At 47.4% G+C, this 19,889-nt stretch overlaps 1 protein-coding gene across 1 annotated transcript in view; it reads left to right on the forward strand.

Moving 5' to 3' along the window:
• MARCO (macrophage receptor with collagenous structure) overlaps positions 1-13,207 on the forward strand; it is a 33,428-nt gene extending 20,221 nt beyond the window's left edge. The window contains exons 6-11 of the mRNA XM_016151390.2: positions 851-895; positions 1,177-1,284; positions 9,168-9,212; positions 10,756-10,800; positions 11,304-11,480; positions 12,935-13,207. Coding sequence (XP_016006876.2) covers positions 851-895; positions 1,177-1,284; positions 9,168-9,212; positions 10,756-10,800; positions 11,304-11,480; positions 12,935-13,065 — 551 coding nt within the window. The 3' untranslated portion in view covers positions 13,066-13,207. The remainder of the gene's footprint in view (positions 1-850; positions 896-1,176; positions 1,285-9,167; positions 9,213-10,755; positions 10,801-11,303; positions 11,481-12,934) is intronic.
• The last annotated feature ends 6,682 nt before the right edge of the window (positions 13,208-19,889 follow it).

Consider the following 19,889-nt stretch of genomic DNA (forward strand, 5'->3'; position numbering starts at 1 on the left):
CAGCCATCTTACAAATGGCTACAGCATGGCTAGGGCAGAGAATGTGCGGGCTCAGCTGCAACCCCCAGGGGAGTGGGGAGACCCAAATGTCAGAGCCCATGACTGTTAAGTCCAGTCCACTCTCCACTTAGATACTCCAGCCTCCAGATCCCTATTGGGGCTGAAGCTACTGAGATGTAACAATGTAAGGACAACAAGGTGATCCTAGAGAAAGAGCAGAATGAGAGGATTTATGAGGAAGGAGCAAATAAACAAACCAACAGTCTCTAAGCCTCTGGGCCACTGAGGCAGAAAGAAAACACCAGCAGTTATGGAAGGGAATCATGGTAGCAGGGAAAATCTTTTTGGAGGAACTACTTTGGGGAGGAATTTAGTAGAAGGGATCCCAAAGAGTGTCTTGTTCTAAGTCTTCAGCAGGAGTTTTTCCACGGGGAATTTCAATGAGGAGGCTGGGCAAACAATAGGAAGAGAGTTTATAGTGCAGTGAAGGACCTCCACAGACACTTGCACACCCACGTGCTCATACATGTGCATGTGTACACACATTTTATGCAACATTCTCCCACACATTATCACACTCGTGCTCATGCTCACATGTGCACATACACGCCTACACTCATACTCCCCTTGTTTGTGCGTGTGTGCGTGTGTGCGTGTGTGTGTGTGTGTGTGTGAGAGAGAGAGAGAGAGAAAGAGAGAGAGAGAGAGAGAGAGAGAGAGAGAGAGAGAGAGAGAGAGAGAGAGGAAGAAATCTCTTGCAGGATGCCTTTCCCACAGAAGGAGCTCTAGAATGTCAGATGATTAAAGCTGAGGCCATGGAGTGACTGAGCTCTTGTTTCCTTTTTTTCAGGCCTCCAGGGACCCAAGGGTGCTCCAGGGAATCAAGGAGCCACTGGTAGTTTGTGCTTCCTCTGCTTGGGATCAGTGATGCAATGGCCCAGGCACCTTGCCAGCTGTCCCGTGTCCCCCACCCCATCCCAGAGGATTAATGTCCTCATACGGTCCTCTTCTCTTGAGTCTTACTGTACCTTGTCAGATCAACCAAGAAATGAGGAAACACACCCCCAGACTTCCTCTGGGGACCCTTTTCCTTTCTCCCCAGAGTGCCCCCATTATCTAGGAGCTTGTCTCCAAGAAGATGGTGGGAGCCCACCTCACCAGCCATCCCCTTCTCAGGCACCCCAGGACCTCAAGGAGAGAAGGGCAGCAAAGGCGATGGGGGTCTCGTTGGCCCCAAAGGGGAAACTGGTGCGAAGGGAGACAAAGGAGACTTGGGCCGCCCAGGTAAGGACTGTTTTGGGGTGTCAGTGTTTGCCGGGAGGCCTGCAGGGCTGGGCCTCCACTCTGGGCAACTGCGTCTGTTCAATACCCACTGAGGAGTTGGGATGTGCTCTGCTGACTGGCATCCCAGGAGTATAGATGTGATCCCTTCTGTTCAGACGAGAAAAGGACAGGAATACAAAAGCTAAGAGCAATGCAAGAGGGGCAACAGTGTTATGCCAGGCACAACTGGTGGCAACCGGAGGAGAGGAAAGTGAGGCACTGAAGCAGGGGTCTGAGGTGGGCTTGAGGAAGAAGGGGAGCTTGACTGGCAGTGAAGGCGAAGGGGTTGGTTCCAGAAGGGGAGCTTCAGAACCTCCCTCTTGATGGCAGATGCTCTCTCTAAAGCAGTGCTTCTCAAGCTAGGGGCCATGGGTAAAAGCTATTTGGGATGCTTGTTCAAAATGAAACTAAGCACATTTGTGTTTTAGAGACCCTGGTGATTCTGACGCTGGAAGTCCAGGGAGCTTCTTCTGAGGAACACTGTCCTAAGATCTCTGGCTGTGACTGAGTGTGTTCATGCTTTTTGTCACTTGGCCTCTGTTGTGGCCCCTTGGGGTAGCTCTGGGGTGTAAGAGGGGGAATGAGGGCTGCAGAGCTAGCAAGCTTGGTTGCCATCCCTGCCCTGCACCTGTTCACCTGTGTGACTAGCACATGAGTTAGCTTGATAAGATTTGGGCTCTTCATTTCAGAAAAAAATAGTAACTAAAATAGTAAATTATGTATAAGAGTATAAGAGTTAGAGATCATGTTTTCAAACTCTGCCACTTGGTTGACACCAAATAAATGACAATCATTATTAATAGTAATATTAGTGATCCTGTAAGGTAAGAAGTGAAGGACTCCAGTTCCTGAATCAGACAGAAGTGGGTTATAATGTGGCTCACTAACTGTGTGACCTTGGACAAATGACTTAACCTCTCTGATCCTCAATTTACTCACCTATAGATGAAAGATAATAATAGCAACCTTCAATGAGAGTTAACGTAGTGGGAATATAAGACAATAGCATGATACCATACCTACAAATTGAAATTATTTACATTATAAGAAACTAGGTACACTTGTCTTTAGGAAGACAGCCCTTAGCAGGGAAGTGTCAGCCATCCTCAGATATTAGAAAGGCACTTGTGGAAGAGAAAATAGACTTTCTCTAGTAGTGCCCAGCAGAAGAATGAGGACCAATAGACAACGATTTCAGAAGAACCAATTGTGCCATGGTAAGGGAGGAAGAACGAGTTAAGACTGCTCCATGGCGAAATGGGCAGATGAAGGTCTTAGGGAGCAGCTCACTACTGAGGAGGGGAAGAGAAGGTGCAGCATCCCCCCAGGTAGGACTGAAGGGGCATCCTTGCAGCAGGCTGACGGTTGGCCTCTGAGGACGACTGCCAAAGTGGAACACTGATTCTCTTTGAAATGGAAAAGGGAGGCTCAAACTTTCTCAGGGTGGCCCTGCCAGCCCCAGAGAAGGGAACGACAGCCAAGCCTTTGCCCTCTAGTCCTTTCCCATGGAGTCTGAGCCATGCTGTTTTTTATCCCACACTCACCCATTGCCACACAGGAAGATGTCGAGTCCACACCCAGACTCAGGCCTGGAAGCACTGTGGTTAGTGAGAGGAAATGTAGCAGTTTCAGTTCTTTAGAAATCAGGACTCCAACCTTCCCCCTCTTCTTCTCAAATTTCCTCTCCCAAGATCTCTCAAGATCACAAGATCTCTCTTAGCCACTGCTCGCCCAACCCGGCAGACAGGGCTGGCTGACCAAGTGCGACCCGCCCCTGTCGTACTAAGGTTTTCCGCTCTTTGTTCCAGCAGGTGGGTAATGCCACAGCGGTGAAGTTTCCTTTAGCTCTGACTGGAAAGTTCTGAAGTCAGACACAGCTGTGATTCCTCAGTTGGTGCTAGACTCTGGTCTTTTTGCTGATACTGCTTCCAAGGTTGTCCCTCCTGATGGAGACACAGAAGTCATAACAACATAGACTCAGGCCCAGGCCATGCTCAAGAAACCTCATATGGCCACACAACTTCTGTAGCATGATGGCCCTGGCTGGCCCACAGGGACTAATTCCTGCCTGGGATGTCTGTAGGCAATGTGCCACAGCCTCTTCCTCTATCAGAGCAGAGGTCATGCTGGTGTTAGCCAACCTGCATGCCCTCACCCAAGAGCTGAGTTACAGACACACACCAGAAGCAGATCCTCCCAGTTGTCATTGAACAAGTGGTTGACTAATTTCTTAAACAAATGTGACTTAACCCTGTTAAATACTTCAGGTTTGCAGTGGCCTAGGTCTGCTTGGGGTAGTAAAAGGCAGACCAGTGCAGGGGTGATATAAGAGCTTGAGCTGAGTCTTGGAGGATGAGTAGTGCTTGGCCACATGCAAGAGGGAAAGGAAAGTCTAGAAAGAGAGAACAGAGCAGGTGAAGTCACGGAGGAGTGAGGGAGGACTCTGTAGGCTGGTGTTCCTGGCACCTGGTTGGTGTCTAGGGTTGGGATGTGGGGAAGTCAGGAGCTCTGGTCAGAGGAGGGGGTGGGGCCACCTCCTAGTCAGCTTTGGAATCTGGACCTTTGACCTTTGGGTTTTCCTGTAGGTTTTTTGTAGTTGTAGTGAGGGTAGCTCCTACAGCTGCTGTTCTTCCAATTTGTCCAGCCTTGGAGCTGATTTCTTTTTCACAACTTGTATGTCAGTGTAGGCAAGGACTCTACTACCTGATGCCATATATGTACCACCTGAAGGCCACCAGCAAGGTCTCACCTTCCACAAAGACTCCACCTGTGTGTTGTGGTCAGGTGGCCCCAACTTATCAGCTGCCTCTTCTCATCTGATGCCTCCTTTTTCCCTGGGCCCAGTTCTTATGGTGTCTGATTTAGGGGCCTGAAGCTGTCTTGCCCCTGAGTTTCCTGCTTAGCTTCATGGAGACGACAACTTTCCCCCCTCGGTTATAAACAGTGAAGTCCCCTTCTTCTCTATTCCCTCCCCCCACCATTGCTAGACTAAGCTAGAATATTAGGGGTGAAACATGATTTTACCCAAAGGAGCACTGTGCTGACTCCCCAGTCCCCAGCTTGTACCTCCCACTGTCTGAGGTTAGGGAATCTTGCCCTGCACGCTGCATCCTGGGAAGGTTTTATAATAGGAGCAGCTCCTGACAATGAGCATTTTCATGACAACCCAATGGGCTAAGTAAGCACTCTTGTTAGTGCTATCTCACAGTAAGAGATGGAGCCCAGGTGCGGATCCAGGCCTGAGCAATCCAAAGCTTGGGCCTTATACATTGTACCCCATCAGGCCATCTTCCTCCCCAGGCAGCCTGAAAGTTCCCCTGTTCCCATCAGAGCACTGATGAGCAACACCCCTCCCTCCGTCCCAGTGCAGGAAGGATGAGAACAGAAACTGAAGCTGTTTCTTCCACTCTTAAAAGGAAACGCAGAGCTCTTAGGCCCTGTTATGACTTTTCCTCATTTATCCAAGACCCCGCCGCCATTATAGCACATAGTCTGGGCATCATTTTTACCCCATCGTCAAGTCCCTGTCTATCTGTTGAGCACCTTTATGGGGATCTCCATCAGTCTGGTGAGTGGCAAATAGCAACCAGGAAAATTATAAGGATGATTCCTTAACTCTAGCTGCCCAAGTAAACCTGGCGGTGAACTGCATTTTCAGTTTGGGGTATGTGATAATTACAACTTAATACAACTTGCATAGATTCCCCACAAAAACCCAAATGCTTGTGCTGAGCCTCAGTTTCCTCCTCTGTGGGGTGAGAGGAGTAATCTAGAATGATATCTGGGATCCTGCCAGCTTGTTAACACTCTGGGTTTGATCAAGTAGTCGATGGTCCGTATGAACGTCTCAGAAGGGATTTAGCATAGAACCATAATCCGGCTCATCATAAGCAGGTCTATAGATCATCCTTAAGTCAAAGGTTAACGAACTTTGGGAGAGGTTAGATTTCTGAAGTGGGAGAAAGAAGGATGATCGGTGAGTGGCAGCCAGATCTTGCCATGGGAGATAATGAGTACTCTCCAATGTCAGGACATTGGTATTCCCCAAACTAGAGGTTTTACGGTGTTTGTCCAGTTTTGATTATATCAAGCAAGTTTTTCAAACTGATCTATTTCCCATTTTGTAAATAAAATCATTAATCTCTCAAGAGACTATCTAGACACACTGGATAAAGTGGAAGACATGACCACCATGCCTTGGCTTGACCTAGATAACAGTGAGATCTCACTATTATGCATTAATTACAAAAAGGAAGAAGCCTGTTTATTGTTAGTGATGCCTCTGGGCCAGATCCTGTGCTTGGGACGTTAGTCCTATGATCTTAGTGGGTCAGTACATGACCTCCCTGAGCCTCAGTTTCCTCCTCTGTGGGGTGAGAGGAGTAATCTAGAATGATATCTGGGATCCTGCCAGCTTGTTAACACTCTGGGTTTGAAATAGGCAATTTTTAGTCAGAGCAGGAATCTGCTAAGATTTTAGGAAGTACACTAGCTCAACATTAAACAATAGGAAGGCATGTGCTCTCTAAATGAACTGCTTTTGTGGGAGAAATCTCTTCTCTAAGTAAACACTTTGCAAGCAAATATTCTGGGCTCCCTCAGCTTGATAAGTTTGTGATACCCAGATAAACAGTTTGTTTTTAAGAGGAAAACTCAGCATTTGTTTGCTTTTTAGTTTTTCGGCATCCCCATCTAGATTCTGTTTTTCAGCCATTCTCTCTCTCCAATCAGAACACTGCCTTGATTTATAGTGTAATTATTAGCCCTTTGATTGAATATAGTCAATGCACAGCCACTCAGAAAACGTCCTCTAGAGACCAGTGAGACTTGGAGGGAAATCACACAAAACTCAATTTCATTTTCCTCTACTTGAAGAGGGGAGTTTTGGAGACAAAACTGTCACCCATTATACACATATCAGAGGGCATTTCCTCAAGGGCCAGAAGGTTCTGGGAACACTTAGACATGGGAGGGGCTGGGAGTTCCTCAGAGACCAGAAGGCAGCTCACAGGAGGCTGGCTGTGAACTGTTCCCTGAAGACCGAAGGAGATATGTTTGTAGTCTCTGGACCAACAGCATCAGCATCACCTGAGAACCTGTTAGAAATGCAATCTCAAGTCCCCACCCCAGATGCACTGAATCTTCTACTCTGGGTTGAGTCTAGCAAGTTGTTTTTGTCGCAAACCCTATGCAGGTTATTCTGAGGCAAACTCTAGTTTGATTACTTGTTTGGGAAAAGGGGGTGGCCCAAGGCTGGCTGGAACTGTCTTTGGGATCAGGTGGACAGCCTGCGTGACACTCCAGGAAGAAAGCAGTGAGCTGGCAGTGGAGCTGGCAGCGAGAGGCCCAGTGGAGGCCAAACCTGGGTTTCAACTCTATCTTCACCACTCTCTGTGTGACCTTGGATAGTCCCCTCATGTCTCTTGAGTGTTGGGTTCCTCCTCTGTAAAAAAGGAAATTGCCCTGTCTTGTAGGGCAACTGAGAGATGGGAAAAGGCAGTGTAGGTAAAGCCCTTGGCATGGTGCCTGGCACAGTGCAGGCATCAGCGGATGCTGAGTCCCCAGGAGGTGAGAGGTTGGGAGGTAGGGTGTAAGAAATGAAGTGCAGAGGGTCAGATCACAAAGACCATGGACGTAGTGAATAGGGGCTTCCCTATGGTTCCCGTCTGTACAGAGTGCTTGTCATTCAATGCTTTGGAGACAGCTGGAGAGGGGTGCTTCTTTGGGAGGAAGGCGAGGGGGACAATAAAGGAAGGTCGCAGTGCCTGGGGTCCCTGAAACTTGCTTCTAGGGAAAAGCTCTTAAAGGAGAGATTTCTGCAAATAAGGCACCCTGTAGGATACAGACAGAGAGGGCCAAGGGTCTAGCTGTGGAGCATTTTTCTATTTAATAACAACCAAAGATGTGTTTCTGAATGTAGTTCTACCCCCCTAACCTGGACACATGTGATTCAGATGCAGGTAAGCACAGGAGACAACTGCCACCTCTGCTGGTTGGCCTCCAGTCAACGGCAGTTAGGAGGCCTTGCAAGGAGGCAGCAAGTCCGGAGCTCATGAGGAGGCTATGGACCCCATGTCCGAGGTGCTCCCTGCCTGGAGGGGAGACAGACACATGCAAACAGGCTCCACAGGGCACCATTTATTGAGCACTTGACAGTTGACAGAGAGGACTTTATTTAAGTCTCACAGCTGCCCCTTGGGGCAGCCAGGAGACTCAGATGAGGAAAGGGAGGCTCAGAGAGGGGGTCACCTTGCTTAAGGTCACAGAGATGGACACAAGCCCAGGGTGTCTGACTCTGGCCACTTTACTGCCTTGGGAGAAAGTATGCCTTCTGTGAGTGAGGCCTAAGAAGGCTTCACAGTCTGTAACATCTGATATTTTAGCAGGTCTCCAGGGGACCAAAGGGGTGAGACATTCTAGACGGAGAGACCAGAGCACAAAAAAATGGCCCTGGGTGAGCTGACGGCTATCTTTCGGGGTCTAGCTTCTCAGGTACCTACAGCTCTTAGAAGAAAGCTCTCTGAGGCTTAATCCTGTCCCCATCCCTAAAATAAAGCAGTTGACCTCTCGGATCCTTCCAGAGCTTCCTGCATCTCTTGGTGCTGAGGTGTGTAGTGGCAGCTCGTGGCTCCTTGGCCCTCTTTCTTTACTCCCCAGGCAGCTCCCAGCCTCAGGTAAGACATCTGAAAGCTACCAGGAGCCAGGACTTCCCTTGCTCGTTATTCCAAGAAAGTATTCTAAAGAGACCTGCCAGGCCTCTCACTTGTTCTCCATTGACCAGCACACAGTAGGTACTCAGGAAAATCAGGAACTGGGCAGCAGGAACTTCTTCAGGTAGGAAATTTCCCTAGGCAATTGGCGATGAGGATAACTGTGGTTTCCAGTGATCATCAAAGGGGTAGGCCTTTGGTTAAGGCTGGGCTTTCACCATGGGAGGGACACCGGTCAAGGGCATGGTGATGAGCACAGCCACTCATAGATAACTGTTTGCATTCCTAATGTTACCTTCTAGTAACTTACTTCACATTAATAATGAGCTTTTATTTCCTCAGGTTTGTGTAACTGTCTTGGAGAGTCCTGTTTCTCTGAATTAAAACCAATATTGGCACTTAAAATCGACAGACCATGATGTTGCTAAACAAATAAATTATTATCCCTCAGTCACCAAGCCTGGTTCTGGGAACAGTGGACCTTCCATGGAAGTTAGTGAATGAAAGGATGAATGGGAGGAGGAAGGAAGGAAGGAAAGAAGGAAGGAAGGGCCTTTCACATTAGAACTACAAATAGTATCATCACCAATAACTGCAGTGATTATTTTTTTATTTTCTGGACATGAGACCCTTTAGCCACATGAATCTTTAGCCACACTGGGGGGCACAATGAAATAAAGCAAGAAAGTTATTAAGCATCTACTGTGGGTGAGGACCCCCAAAGCTCCTGGTGGCCAATGAGTTCCCTCAAGCCTTTTGGAAATAACCATAACTTTCTTTTCAAAATATCTCTAAATTCTTTTCCAATAAAATGCAGCAAGGAGGAATGGAATTAGACTTAGACACCAAGTCAGGCTATCAATGGCAAAGAAGGCCAGCCAGTGAGTCCAGGGTCTGTCTGTCTCACTCAGACTTTCATCCAATATGTTTCTATTTCACTCCAACACACAGGTCTCCATTTATCTGCAGTCTGTATCCTTTTATGCTGTGCTGGAGAGGCTTTAAACAATCATGAAGAACCAATGTATCTTTCCATCCGCATTAATCAGACAAAAGGTAGAGGTTGTCTAAGATTAAATGTGTTTAATATCCAAGTTTTATTATCTTCTCCCCTTTTTCATATTTTGATCTTAGGACTTCAAGGACAGAAAGGAACAAAAGGAGATTCAGGAGTTCCAGGTAAAGGGCTGGCTTCATTTTAATTCCTCACCATGATGCCTGGAAAGGCTCATGCTGAGGTGGCTGGTCTGGTTGACTTTGAACGCACTGCTGTGACCTTCTCTCAAAGTGGCCTGGGCCCAAGACCATGTGAGGCTAAGACTCTAGACTCTGTCAATCCCTGGAAAACCCGGGGAATGATAGGAACTCAGTGACCAAGGGTTATAGGAAGAGGGGCAGGGGCTTTGGGTGGTGAAGGTTAAAAATGTCAGGAGAGCCAGGGGTGAGGTGGTGGCTTCAGGTGTGCAGCCACCATAGGGATGTATGGCCTTCCTTTCTAGTCCCAGGTTGGTTGCCAGGTCTCTGTCTGCTTCCCCATATCTTTTCTGGTCCAGCACCATCTTCCGTTGGTGCCTCACGCCTCCCCTCTCCTCATTCTTCTCACTAGACTATTATCATCACCCTCATTCAGTGAGCCCTTGTTTGTAGTTGGTTCCTGAGCTTGGCACTTTCCACACACCGTTCCTAGTCTTCTTAACAGCCCAACCCTAACGAGTGCTAAGGCAACACTTCTCAGACAAACAGCTTGAGCAGTCTTTCTTCCTCATTAACTGGATATTTTGTTCCTATTTTAACTTCAACAAGGAGAAATTGAGTCCTAGAAATAGTCTAGCAAATTCCCCCAGAATGCCTAGAACATCTATGCAATTATCTAGTCTGATGAGGACTAACAACCTCCGGAATCCTGTCAGCAATTTTCATCTGTGCATCCTTAACCAGCCTTTACAGGGGAGCTGGAAGATCAGAGCAGCACCCCTCCTTACCAGCTGAACATCCAAAAAAGCCCATCCACGGCTTGGAACCTGCTGGTTAGGGACAACTCATTCATGAAACACCAAGGCCCTCGGTGCCCCTTTGAAAGCCGAGCAGAGCATCTGACAGATGCTCTCCTCAGGCTCTGCAGGTGTGAAGGGTGAAGAGGGAAGCCCAGGCCTGGCAGGCCCTAAGGTTATCCCTGGACCAGGTGTCCAAAAGGGAGACCCAGGACTGAAAGGAAGGCCTGTTTCTCCTTTGTGGGTTTGAAGGAGTGGCCCTGTTGTAAAGAGTTTGGCGAGTTTTCAGAATCAGAAGAGTCGAGGTCTGTCGGTTCAGTGGATAAGTTCTGAGCTGGGATGGGCCTCATCATTGAGCATAGAGATGTGAATAAGGCACAACTGGGCGCTCAGAGAGGCAGACACATGAGCATGTGCTTGCAGCACACCCAGCCATGCCCCAGCCACTCCAAACAGTTTCCACGACTGATTCTTTCCATGAAGGAGAAGCTCCCCACTCCATGTCTCTTACCTGTTAAATGTCTCTTGCTGAGCTAGTTTAAATCCTTCCTGCTACGGCTTAGGCCCATTTCCTTGTGCTCAATTGTCGGTGCCCAGGTCACCAGCACAGCTGGGGAGAGAACCCAACCTCTTCCTCACCCCACCTCCCATCTCCCCACTGCTGGCAAAGGAGGGCCAGGGGGTCCTAGCCTGGTTTCCTTGAAATCATGGGTTTTTCCTCTTCATGGCAGGATCTTCTGGGTCACAAGGAGTAAAGGGAGAAAAAGGTCAAAAAGGTAATTATTAATTTTATTCTTTTCAATTTGTGCTTTAGAGTCAATTCTGTTCTTGAAAATTGTATGTGTGGTAGGGAGAGAGGATTTGCTGCTCAGAAAAGTTACCGATTTTAGGGACAAGCTAATGGGCTCTTCCCTTAGATAAGCCTGCTCGCGATGTGTAGCCACAGTGCAACAGCTTTCCTTCCTTCCTCCCTTTTGTCTCGATCTTTCTTTTTTCCTCTCTACAACCTAAGGCAAAATACGGTCATCCAGATCTGGAAGACCAGCCATAGAGAAACCTGCTCCTATGGCATCATGCCCGCAGGTCCAGGGACACAGAGGCTGCTTGTCAGGTGTGTTAGTGCCGTAATGTGGGATCTTCCCAGCTCTGGCCACAGTTGAGTAGAGTGATATCTTTTACCTAGCTATGGAACTTACAAAAGTTAAAAGGCAGAGCCTGCATTCACACAAAGTCCTAGGCTACCTTCCTTGCCTCACTTATATATGTTTTTTTCACCCAGGTGAACCCCTAGCACCTGCCAGGATTGTTGGCTCTGTGAACCGAGGCCGGGCTGAAGTTTACTTTAATGGTGCCTGGGGGACAATTTGCGATGACGACTGGGACAGTTCAGATGCTGCTGTCTTCTGCCGCATGCTGGGCTACTCTAGGGGAACAGCCCTTTACCGTGTGGGAGCTGGTGAGTTCTCAGTCAGCGCCCTCTTTCCTTGAGGGGCCAGTGTGGGCTTTCTCTCCCTGGTGGGGTGTTGACACCCTTTCTTTAGTTTCAAGTGACTCAGTGTGATTTGGCTTAAAAGAAAAATGTTGGTTCAAGCAACTGAAAAGTTCTGCAGCTCAGAGCCTGAGGCTTACATCCTTCTAGCTCGGCAACCCCAAGAAAAGAATGACCTTTCTTCTCAAGAGTGACAGCGAGAGCTTGGGGTTCTGGCTGGCCTGGCTTGGGTCAATGTCCAGCCAGCCCTGGAGCCAAAATACCACCCATCCGAGGGTGTTTATGAGGCATGGTTCTCCGGGTGACAGCTGAGGTGCTGGTGCCAGAAGAACAGAGACTCAGGGCAGGCAAACATTGGTGTTCATTCCAACTGTCTGGACCCTGGAAGCCTGGACCCTGCCCACATTGTAATCACCTTTAAGAAGAAGATGTGAAGGGAAGAGGAAGCAAATCAGAGAGGGGACTTTTTACAATCAGTTTTGGAATGATGTCCTTGGGTGCTAGCGACTCAGCCCGTGTCTTTCAGCATAAAGTGCAAACTTCCAACAAAAGAGTTAAGTTCCAAGGCTGGGACCATTTCCTTGGCTACAGGAGCTGACCTGACAGGGAGACTAGGCCAGCAGTCCCCAACCTTTTTGGCACCAGGGACCGGTGCTCCTGTGAGAATCTAATATCTGATGATCTGAGGTGGAGCTGAGGCGGTGATGCTCTAGCGCTGGGGAGTGGCTGCAAATACAGATGAAGCTTCACTTGTTTGCCCACCACTCACTTCCTGCTGTGCAGCCCGGTTCCTAACAGGCCACGGACCAGTACTGGTCCACAGCTCGGGTGTTGGGGACCCCTGCATTAGGCCACTTTCTCCTGCTTCCACCCCTAAATACTCTCCGCTCTACTCTATGCAAAGTGCACACCTGTGTTTTAATCTGAGTCCAGTTGGATTGTCAAACTCCTTTAAAATATACATTTTCCTCTATAGATTAAGGCTATATAGTTTATCACACTATAGTGCAAACACTGTAATCAAATAATTCAACTGTTTTCCTCTGAACTCTTCATCTGAAGTCAATTATATCAGAAGGAAGGGGGTTTGAGGAAAATGTGAATGCTTTAGAGCCAGGGGATGACTGGGCTAAAAAGACATTTGAGGAAGACGGATACAGCTGTAGTGGATTTACAAGGAGAAGACGAATGCTAGAACCCGAGGAGGAGACTTCAAATCATACATGGATTAAATAAGAAATACTTGGATGAGACTTTTGTCAAAGGGTAGAAAGCAGAATAGAGGTGGTCAGCACCTTGGGGCTTGAGTGGATGTGAGAGAAATGTCATCTAGCCCACATGAGAGCCCCTGAGCACAAATGGGCCGCTGTGCTTGGACCCTAATCCCACTCTCCTTTCCCTCTTTTTTTTTCTGAATCTAGGCACTGGAAACATCTGGCTGGATAATGTTGCATGTCGAGGGACAGAGATGACTCTGTGGGACTGCAGCAAGAATAACTGGGGCGCCCACAACTGTAACCACGATGAGGATGCTGGCGTGGACTGCAGCTGACCCTCCCCAGCCTTTGTACTGCTCTGTCCCCAAGGTGCCTGCAGGCAGAGACACTCAGCTCTCTGAGGGGTTCCAGGAAGTGGCTGAGCAGCCTCTGGGGTCGGGTCATTAATAAAGCTCAAAATGCTGTAACCTGGCAAAATCACTGGCCATGGCTGAGATCACTAGTTCATACCCACCATCCCTTCTTGGTGCGCCCACTCAGCGCACACAGAATTTCTCTGAGTTCTCACATTCCCCTGTGCACAGGGTCAGTCGAGTCTCAACTTATAGCCAGGGGGAGGGTGAAGGTACAGGGGGATCTAAATGCGACACAGAAAGCGAAGATCACCTATAGTCAAAATTAGTCATGACCATCCCTTCGATCACTGAGATGTGGCCTCTCATGAGTTCTCCCTCCAGCACCAGAGCTGGTCACCAGCAAACGAAGAGGTTGGCATGTAGTTGGCACCATATTGCATGATGAAAAGGAATTGTACCTTCAAGCAGGAAAATTAGTTCTCTTCGGAATGTGAGCTCCATCAGTGCAAGGACTTTTGTCTGTTTTATCCATCCCTAAAAGGGCTCAGTAAATAGTTACTGAATGAAAAAGTGAATTAAACTAAGAAGGTAGAGCAGCTCACCTTCTCTGAGGAATTTGCTTCTCTCTCCCTTTTCAGTCTTTCCCTGGGATATATACTCTCTGAGTGCAATCACATTCTCTCTCTCTCTCTCTCTCTCTCTCTCTCTCTCTCTCTCTCTCTCTCTCTCTCTCTCTCTCTCTCTCTCTCTCTCTCTCTGTTGTAAATGTAAATAGTTCAGTGAATATTAAATTTGGGAGAGTGAGATGCATGTGTACATGACTGTGATGTATCACCATTTGCATTTGACTCATTTGTAAATGGTGAAGCCGAGGTTGGAACCTAAAAAGGAGCAACGAAAGGACTGGGGGACAGAGTGGCCAAAGCTCTGCTGCTGCCACCAAACTCTGGCGCAGTGCGAGAGCAGCCTCCGCGGGACACCTTGGGTCTACCCTTGGGAGCTCTCAACCAGCCACCGAGAATCCAATGCACTCTCAGAGGCTGCAGCTGCACCATCCCACAACAAGCATCAGAGCTTCAGGGGCTCAATTGGAAGGGGTCTTGAAAGCTGGCTGTTTCAATTTGACAGAAACCTCTAAAATGATGCACCTTTCTCTGGCATGTTGGGATGGGGGAGTGGTGGGCCAGGGAGGAAGGAAGACATTTTAAGCCATATCAGGGGTTCTGGGATATAATATTTTCCAAATGTATAACTAAAGGATCTTATCAGCACTTCTTATTTCTCACATTTGTTCACTGAAACAAAGATGTCATTTCTGCCATCTGACTCTCAAAGCTGGCTTCGTGAACCTCTTTAGAAACATGAGCGTCTTGAAAACAGAGTTGAAAGCAGAAATAATTTTCTGGTTTTTTCCATTTAGGTTATCAAAAGCCAAGCCTGGCTGACTCGATCATAGCATTTTAAGTAAAAAGTTCTGACCTGAGCAAGCAATAAGGGCATGAGGTAAAAGCCACCTACCCCCTTGCCCAGTAGATATTGGGAAAAGAAAATTAGGAGATAGAAATAGAGGGGTGGTGGTCCTCCTGGCAATCTCAGGCCCAGTTCCCCCCATATTCTTTTTCTATACCAAGATCTGCCTCTTCCAAGAATGATGGACTGTGGGACTAGTTCTTGCCTGGGGAACCCCTTCTGCCTTTCTGCCATATTAGGTATCTATTGGTACTTGTGTGCTGTCTCTCTCTGTCTCTCTGTCTCTGTCTCTCTGTCTCTCTGTCTCTCTCTCATACACACACACACACACCTACACATGCACACATACACAAACACACATTTCCATAGGAAGAGGCAACAGTTCATAGTACAGAATAGTCAAATCCTTGCAGGGAATGGACCACCCATGCCATCACAGCAACGAAACTCAGAGACATGGCTATGGCTCAGCCACACCCAACGTTTCCTTTCCATAGTTTTGGTTTTCATCTCTGAGCTGTTGACAAGGTGAAGAACTGTCTCCTGAGCTCCAATTATATATAAGTCTACTAACTTCCTCCACACGGGTACCCCAAAGGTCAGGAAGCTAAAGCCTGATTCATCCCCTGCTCTCCCTGTGTTCTTCATCTCAGCCAGTGGCTCCCTCTGTCCAGTGCCCAAGAGAAAAACTGAGTGTCAGACACCATGCCTCCCCTCCAATACCTCCTCATTCATCAGGCACTAAGTCCCACTAATTCTACCTCCTCGATATCTCTCCAGTCCATCAGCTCTCGCCATCTTGGCTACCACAGTGGCTCAGGCCAAAGCACTGCTGTCCTGGATGCCTGCTGCTCTCCACCACACTCCACCTGTCACCCACTAATACACCACATGGCAGTCTGAGAGCTCTTTAGAAATGACAGATCTAAGCATGCTACTCCCTGCCTAAAGCTTTCAGTGGCTCCCCAGTTCCTTAGGCAGTGAGCCAGATTCATCATTGTGGCTCACGAGGAAGTGACCCTGACAATTGACCTCACACAGCACTCCAGCAACCTTGTGTTTCGGTTCCTCTCATTTCTAGTTCTGTTTATATTGTTTCTCCTATGTGATGTCTCTCACACGACAGGTCTTGATAAATATTTTCTGATTGACTCCTTAAATAATGAAGGAACGCTAAGCAGAGCCCTTAGCTTCTCTTTACTGGGATCGCTTCGTAGGCTTTCCTCGGACGGGATTCGCATTCTTGCCGTCTATCATACTCCATTGTGACTAAAGACCCCCACTCAAATAGTTCCCCAGATACGAAGGAATGGTTTTCTCTGAAGGCAAATTTAATGTTCAGCTTTTTACATTTTATAAGGTTAGTTTAAGAAAAAAATCATGGGAGCCATGTTTTACTAGGTATATTTTTTAAAATATGTATTTTTTAAGTTTGTATCTTCCCGCTGCCTCAACATCCCCATGAACAGGCCATGAGCATCAGCCCAAGTGACCAGATATGCCAGGGTGAGAAGGTGGGCCCCTACCACAAGCTTCCCTTCCTACCCTCCCTTGACTGTGACCTAGCAATATTCAAAGGCTCCAATGAAATCCCCTTGTGCCCTTTGCTTGTGTACCCGATGCCATGCCCCAGTAAAGTTCCTCTCCACAAAACCTTGCTCTCTCAGGTCTGTCTGTGTGGCTGAGCCCACTCCCTTGGCACTTTCTCTGTATGGCCCCCTCTTGGCCTGCAGTGACCCTATCTCTCTAGGACCTATAAGTATAATCAACTTTGTTTTCTTGTGCCTCTCCCATGCCTCATCTTGTGGCCGCACCTGACTGACCATCCCCTAAAAGAACACAGCACTAGAGCAGCACATGATACGAGTGAGATTATTCCCATCTTATCAATGAGCAAACTGAGTTGCAAAGAGGAGAAGTAATGTGGAACATTGGCTTCAATTCTCATCCTTCTATTTACGGCCTTTGCAGAGTGACTTTGCAGCTCTTCTCATCACCAGCCAGGTCTCTTATTTTTTCACCCCCTCTCTTGGAATTCCTGCCACATTATAGAAACAAGCCTGGGCTGGCCCACTGGAGAATGAGTGAGCATGTGGAGCAGAGCACAGGCGCCCCTGAGGATATGAGCACCTGGACTATAGCTGAACACAGTTGCATTAGGCAACACAGCCGAGACTAGTCAAGCTGGGCCCACATCAGGAGAACTACCTGCCCAACCAACCCATAAACTAAAGAATAGTCACAGATGGTTGTGGGTGGTTTGTCATACAGCAATGATGTTCTGATAAAGTTAATCGACTGAGGACACAGAGCTAGTAAGCAGCAGAGAGGGATTCAAACCCAGGTCTGTCTGACATCAGTAAGATTAATGGAGAGGGAAGAGTTGCTGCCACCTTCACCTCTGCTGGTCAGTTCCTCTGATAAGCTCTCAGGCAGCGCTAAGCTGAGGGAGCGCCCCTTTCAGATCCACGGAGGCCACAGCACATGTCCCCAGAGTGTAGGCTTGTTCTGTGGCTGGTCAGTGACTGATGTGGGGCTGAAGAGGAACTGAATAAAATTAACATGACAGCAGCCCCAATTACCAGGAAGCAGGCTGTGGTGGGGCTGAGGCTGCTGAATGTTGGGCATGGCCTCCTACCTCTGCATGACACCGCTGTTGACAGCTTAGCTGTGCTGTCTACTTGGAATAATTCTCTTTCCTCCTTCCCCTTCCTGGCAACGCCGTGACACGCACGAGGTGGGCAGGACTGATACCAGCACCGAACAGACTGGCTGGGTGGGGCCCTCAAAGAACCCTCTGTGCACAAGCCCCCATTACCCTGCTCAGAGAGCTTTTGGCATCCAACTATAGAGACACAGGTAAGAATGAAGGTTCTGGAGCCAGACTACCCAGGTTAGGATCCTAATACTGCCACATACCAGGCCTTTACCTTGACAACCAAGTTATTGAACCCATGTGGGTCTGGTTTCCTAGTCTGTAAAATATAGTAACAGTTCTTCCCTCTTAGAGTTCTTGTGAGGATTAATGGAACTGATAAGTTAAAAGGAAATATTTAAAATAATGCCTGGCACACGGTAAATGCTGTGTGTTATTGTGATCCTTCAAGGCCCTTCACAGTCCACTCCTCACCTCCCAGCATTGCCCTACCAAGCCCTCTGCACCAAGTGCACAAGCCTTCTCAGGGCCCTCTTGTCCGCACCAGGCTTGGGGGTAGGACGGACTAGGAAGGTGTGTCTGTGGGTCCTCCAGAAGCCAACATAGAGGAAATTGAGACTGGGAGAGGTTTATTGAGGGTGACGCCTGTGAATAATAAAAGGTTGAGGGAGCAGGATCGGGCAGAAGGGCCTCAGGCCAACACACAGACATGGCAAAGTCTCAGCCAGCTCTACAGGGAGATCCAGAGCAGAGATTGCCCCTCGGCAGAGTCCCATGTTGGATGGGAATAGCCAGACTCTAGTCCCTCTCCTCCCACTCGTGCCCTGGCTGGGGGCTGCCTGGGAAATGCATGGCCTTGGCCTGGAACTGGAGATGGATTCTGCATTTCCACAGCTGCATGGCAGGTTCTCTCTTGAAGCCAGAGACCCAGAAGCACCTGCATGTCTGCTAGAAATAGTTTGCTAAAAAGAGGGTGGGATGATTTGGAATTTAAATCCCAGCACCAATGACCAATTTTTGTGTGGCTTTGGAGAAGTTTCTGCTTCCCCATCTGTAAAATGGAAATAATGGTGATGAGGAGGATGATGATGCTGTTGAGGATGATGATAAAGATAAAATACTAGCTTACAAGGATTAACTGCTGTGCTCTTGGGACACACTGGGGACTGAAGAACAGCAGCATCTATGAGAACAGCTTCCGACTCCAAGCCTTGTTCCAACCATGTCTCCACACCCAGAATATCTACCTTTTTCTGTCTACCATTCAAGAATTGTCCCCACCCTTTAAGGCACAGTTCAGATTGTACTTCTTTTAGGAAACTTTTCCTGGCTGCTCTTACTCCAGAGAAATATTTCCTTTCTCTAAATCCCTATAGCCCATTCATGTAAGGAAGGGAAAATTCACTGTAGATCTAAGATTTTTTTAAGGCCTTACTTTGTGGTATGCACAATGCTAGGTACATTATATTTTTATAGTCTTAGCCATAGTTTTATTTGTTCTCCACAGCAACATTGCATGAAAGGCTCCATTATTATCTCCATTTCATAGTTGAAAACAACTGAGGCTGGTAGAAAAAAAAATGACTTTCCTTTGGTAATTACAACTCATCATCAGCTCTTCTAGCTCTGAATACTTTTTTACTTGCACCATGATGGACTCAGGAAGCATTCAGAAACTATGTATTGTTGCAACATAGGAATCTGCATTATTAAAATAGTACACAAACAGCACTCACCTGATAGGGTTGTTCTAAGTCTGTGGGGCTGAGGAGGGGATCAGAACTCATTCATTCAAACACTCTTCAGTTCCCCTCTGTAGCAGGATAATTAGAAGTAAGTAAGGTCAGGTCCCAGGAATATAAACGATCATTTCGCAAAAGGGAGATCACAGGCCAGTAGACATATTAAAAAATATTCATCCTCACTTATAACAAAAGAATTGCAAAAACTTGAAATAATTTAGTTGCTTGTCAAATTGGCAATTAAAAAAAATCCTTGATGTTGGTCAGACAGAAAGGAACAAAGCTCTGTGATCCACTATGAATAGAAATATGGATGGATTTCCTGGGAGTGTGAGGGATTTGGCAAGATATGACCTGAGATTTTTGAAGCAGAAAAAGGAACCATAGTTGACTCTTGAACAACATGAATTTGAAGTTTATGGGCCCACTTATATCCACATTTTTTCAAAAGTATTTTCCTTGTGATTTTCTTAATAATATTTTCTTTTCTCTAGCTTACTTCACTGTAAGAATGCAGTATATAATACAAATAACATACAAAATATGGTTATTCGATGGTTTATGTTATCAGTAAAGCTTCCAGTCAACAATAGGCTATTAATAGTTAAGTTTTGGGGGAATCAAAAATTACATGCAGATTGGCAAATGTGTTGGGGGTCAACACCCCTAACCCCCAAGATCCACTACTGCATTGATTGGTTACTGCTGCATTACAATTCAGACCAAGACTTGGTATGTTACAATATTTATGCTCGTTGATGCATCTTCAGGTCGGCTGGAAACTGGCTGATATCTGCTGGGCTCAGTTAGGCAGCTCTGCTTTAAACTGCAGCTCCAGTTGGGTTCAGTTCCTCGCTGTGCGTCAGGCTTAGGCTGTTCCTCCTGTGTTATCTCTAGAACTTGCCTCCCAGTGAAGGCAGCAGCCTGAACGGGTG

This window comes from Rousettus aegyptiacus, unplaced genomic scaffold (assembly GCF_014176215.1).
Source record: "Rousettus aegyptiacus isolate mRouAeg1 unplaced genomic scaffold, mRouAeg1.p scaffold_m13_p_2, whole genome shotgun sequence".
Lineage (NCBI taxonomy): Eukaryota > Metazoa > Chordata > Mammalia > Chiroptera > Pteropodidae > Rousettus > Rousettus aegyptiacus.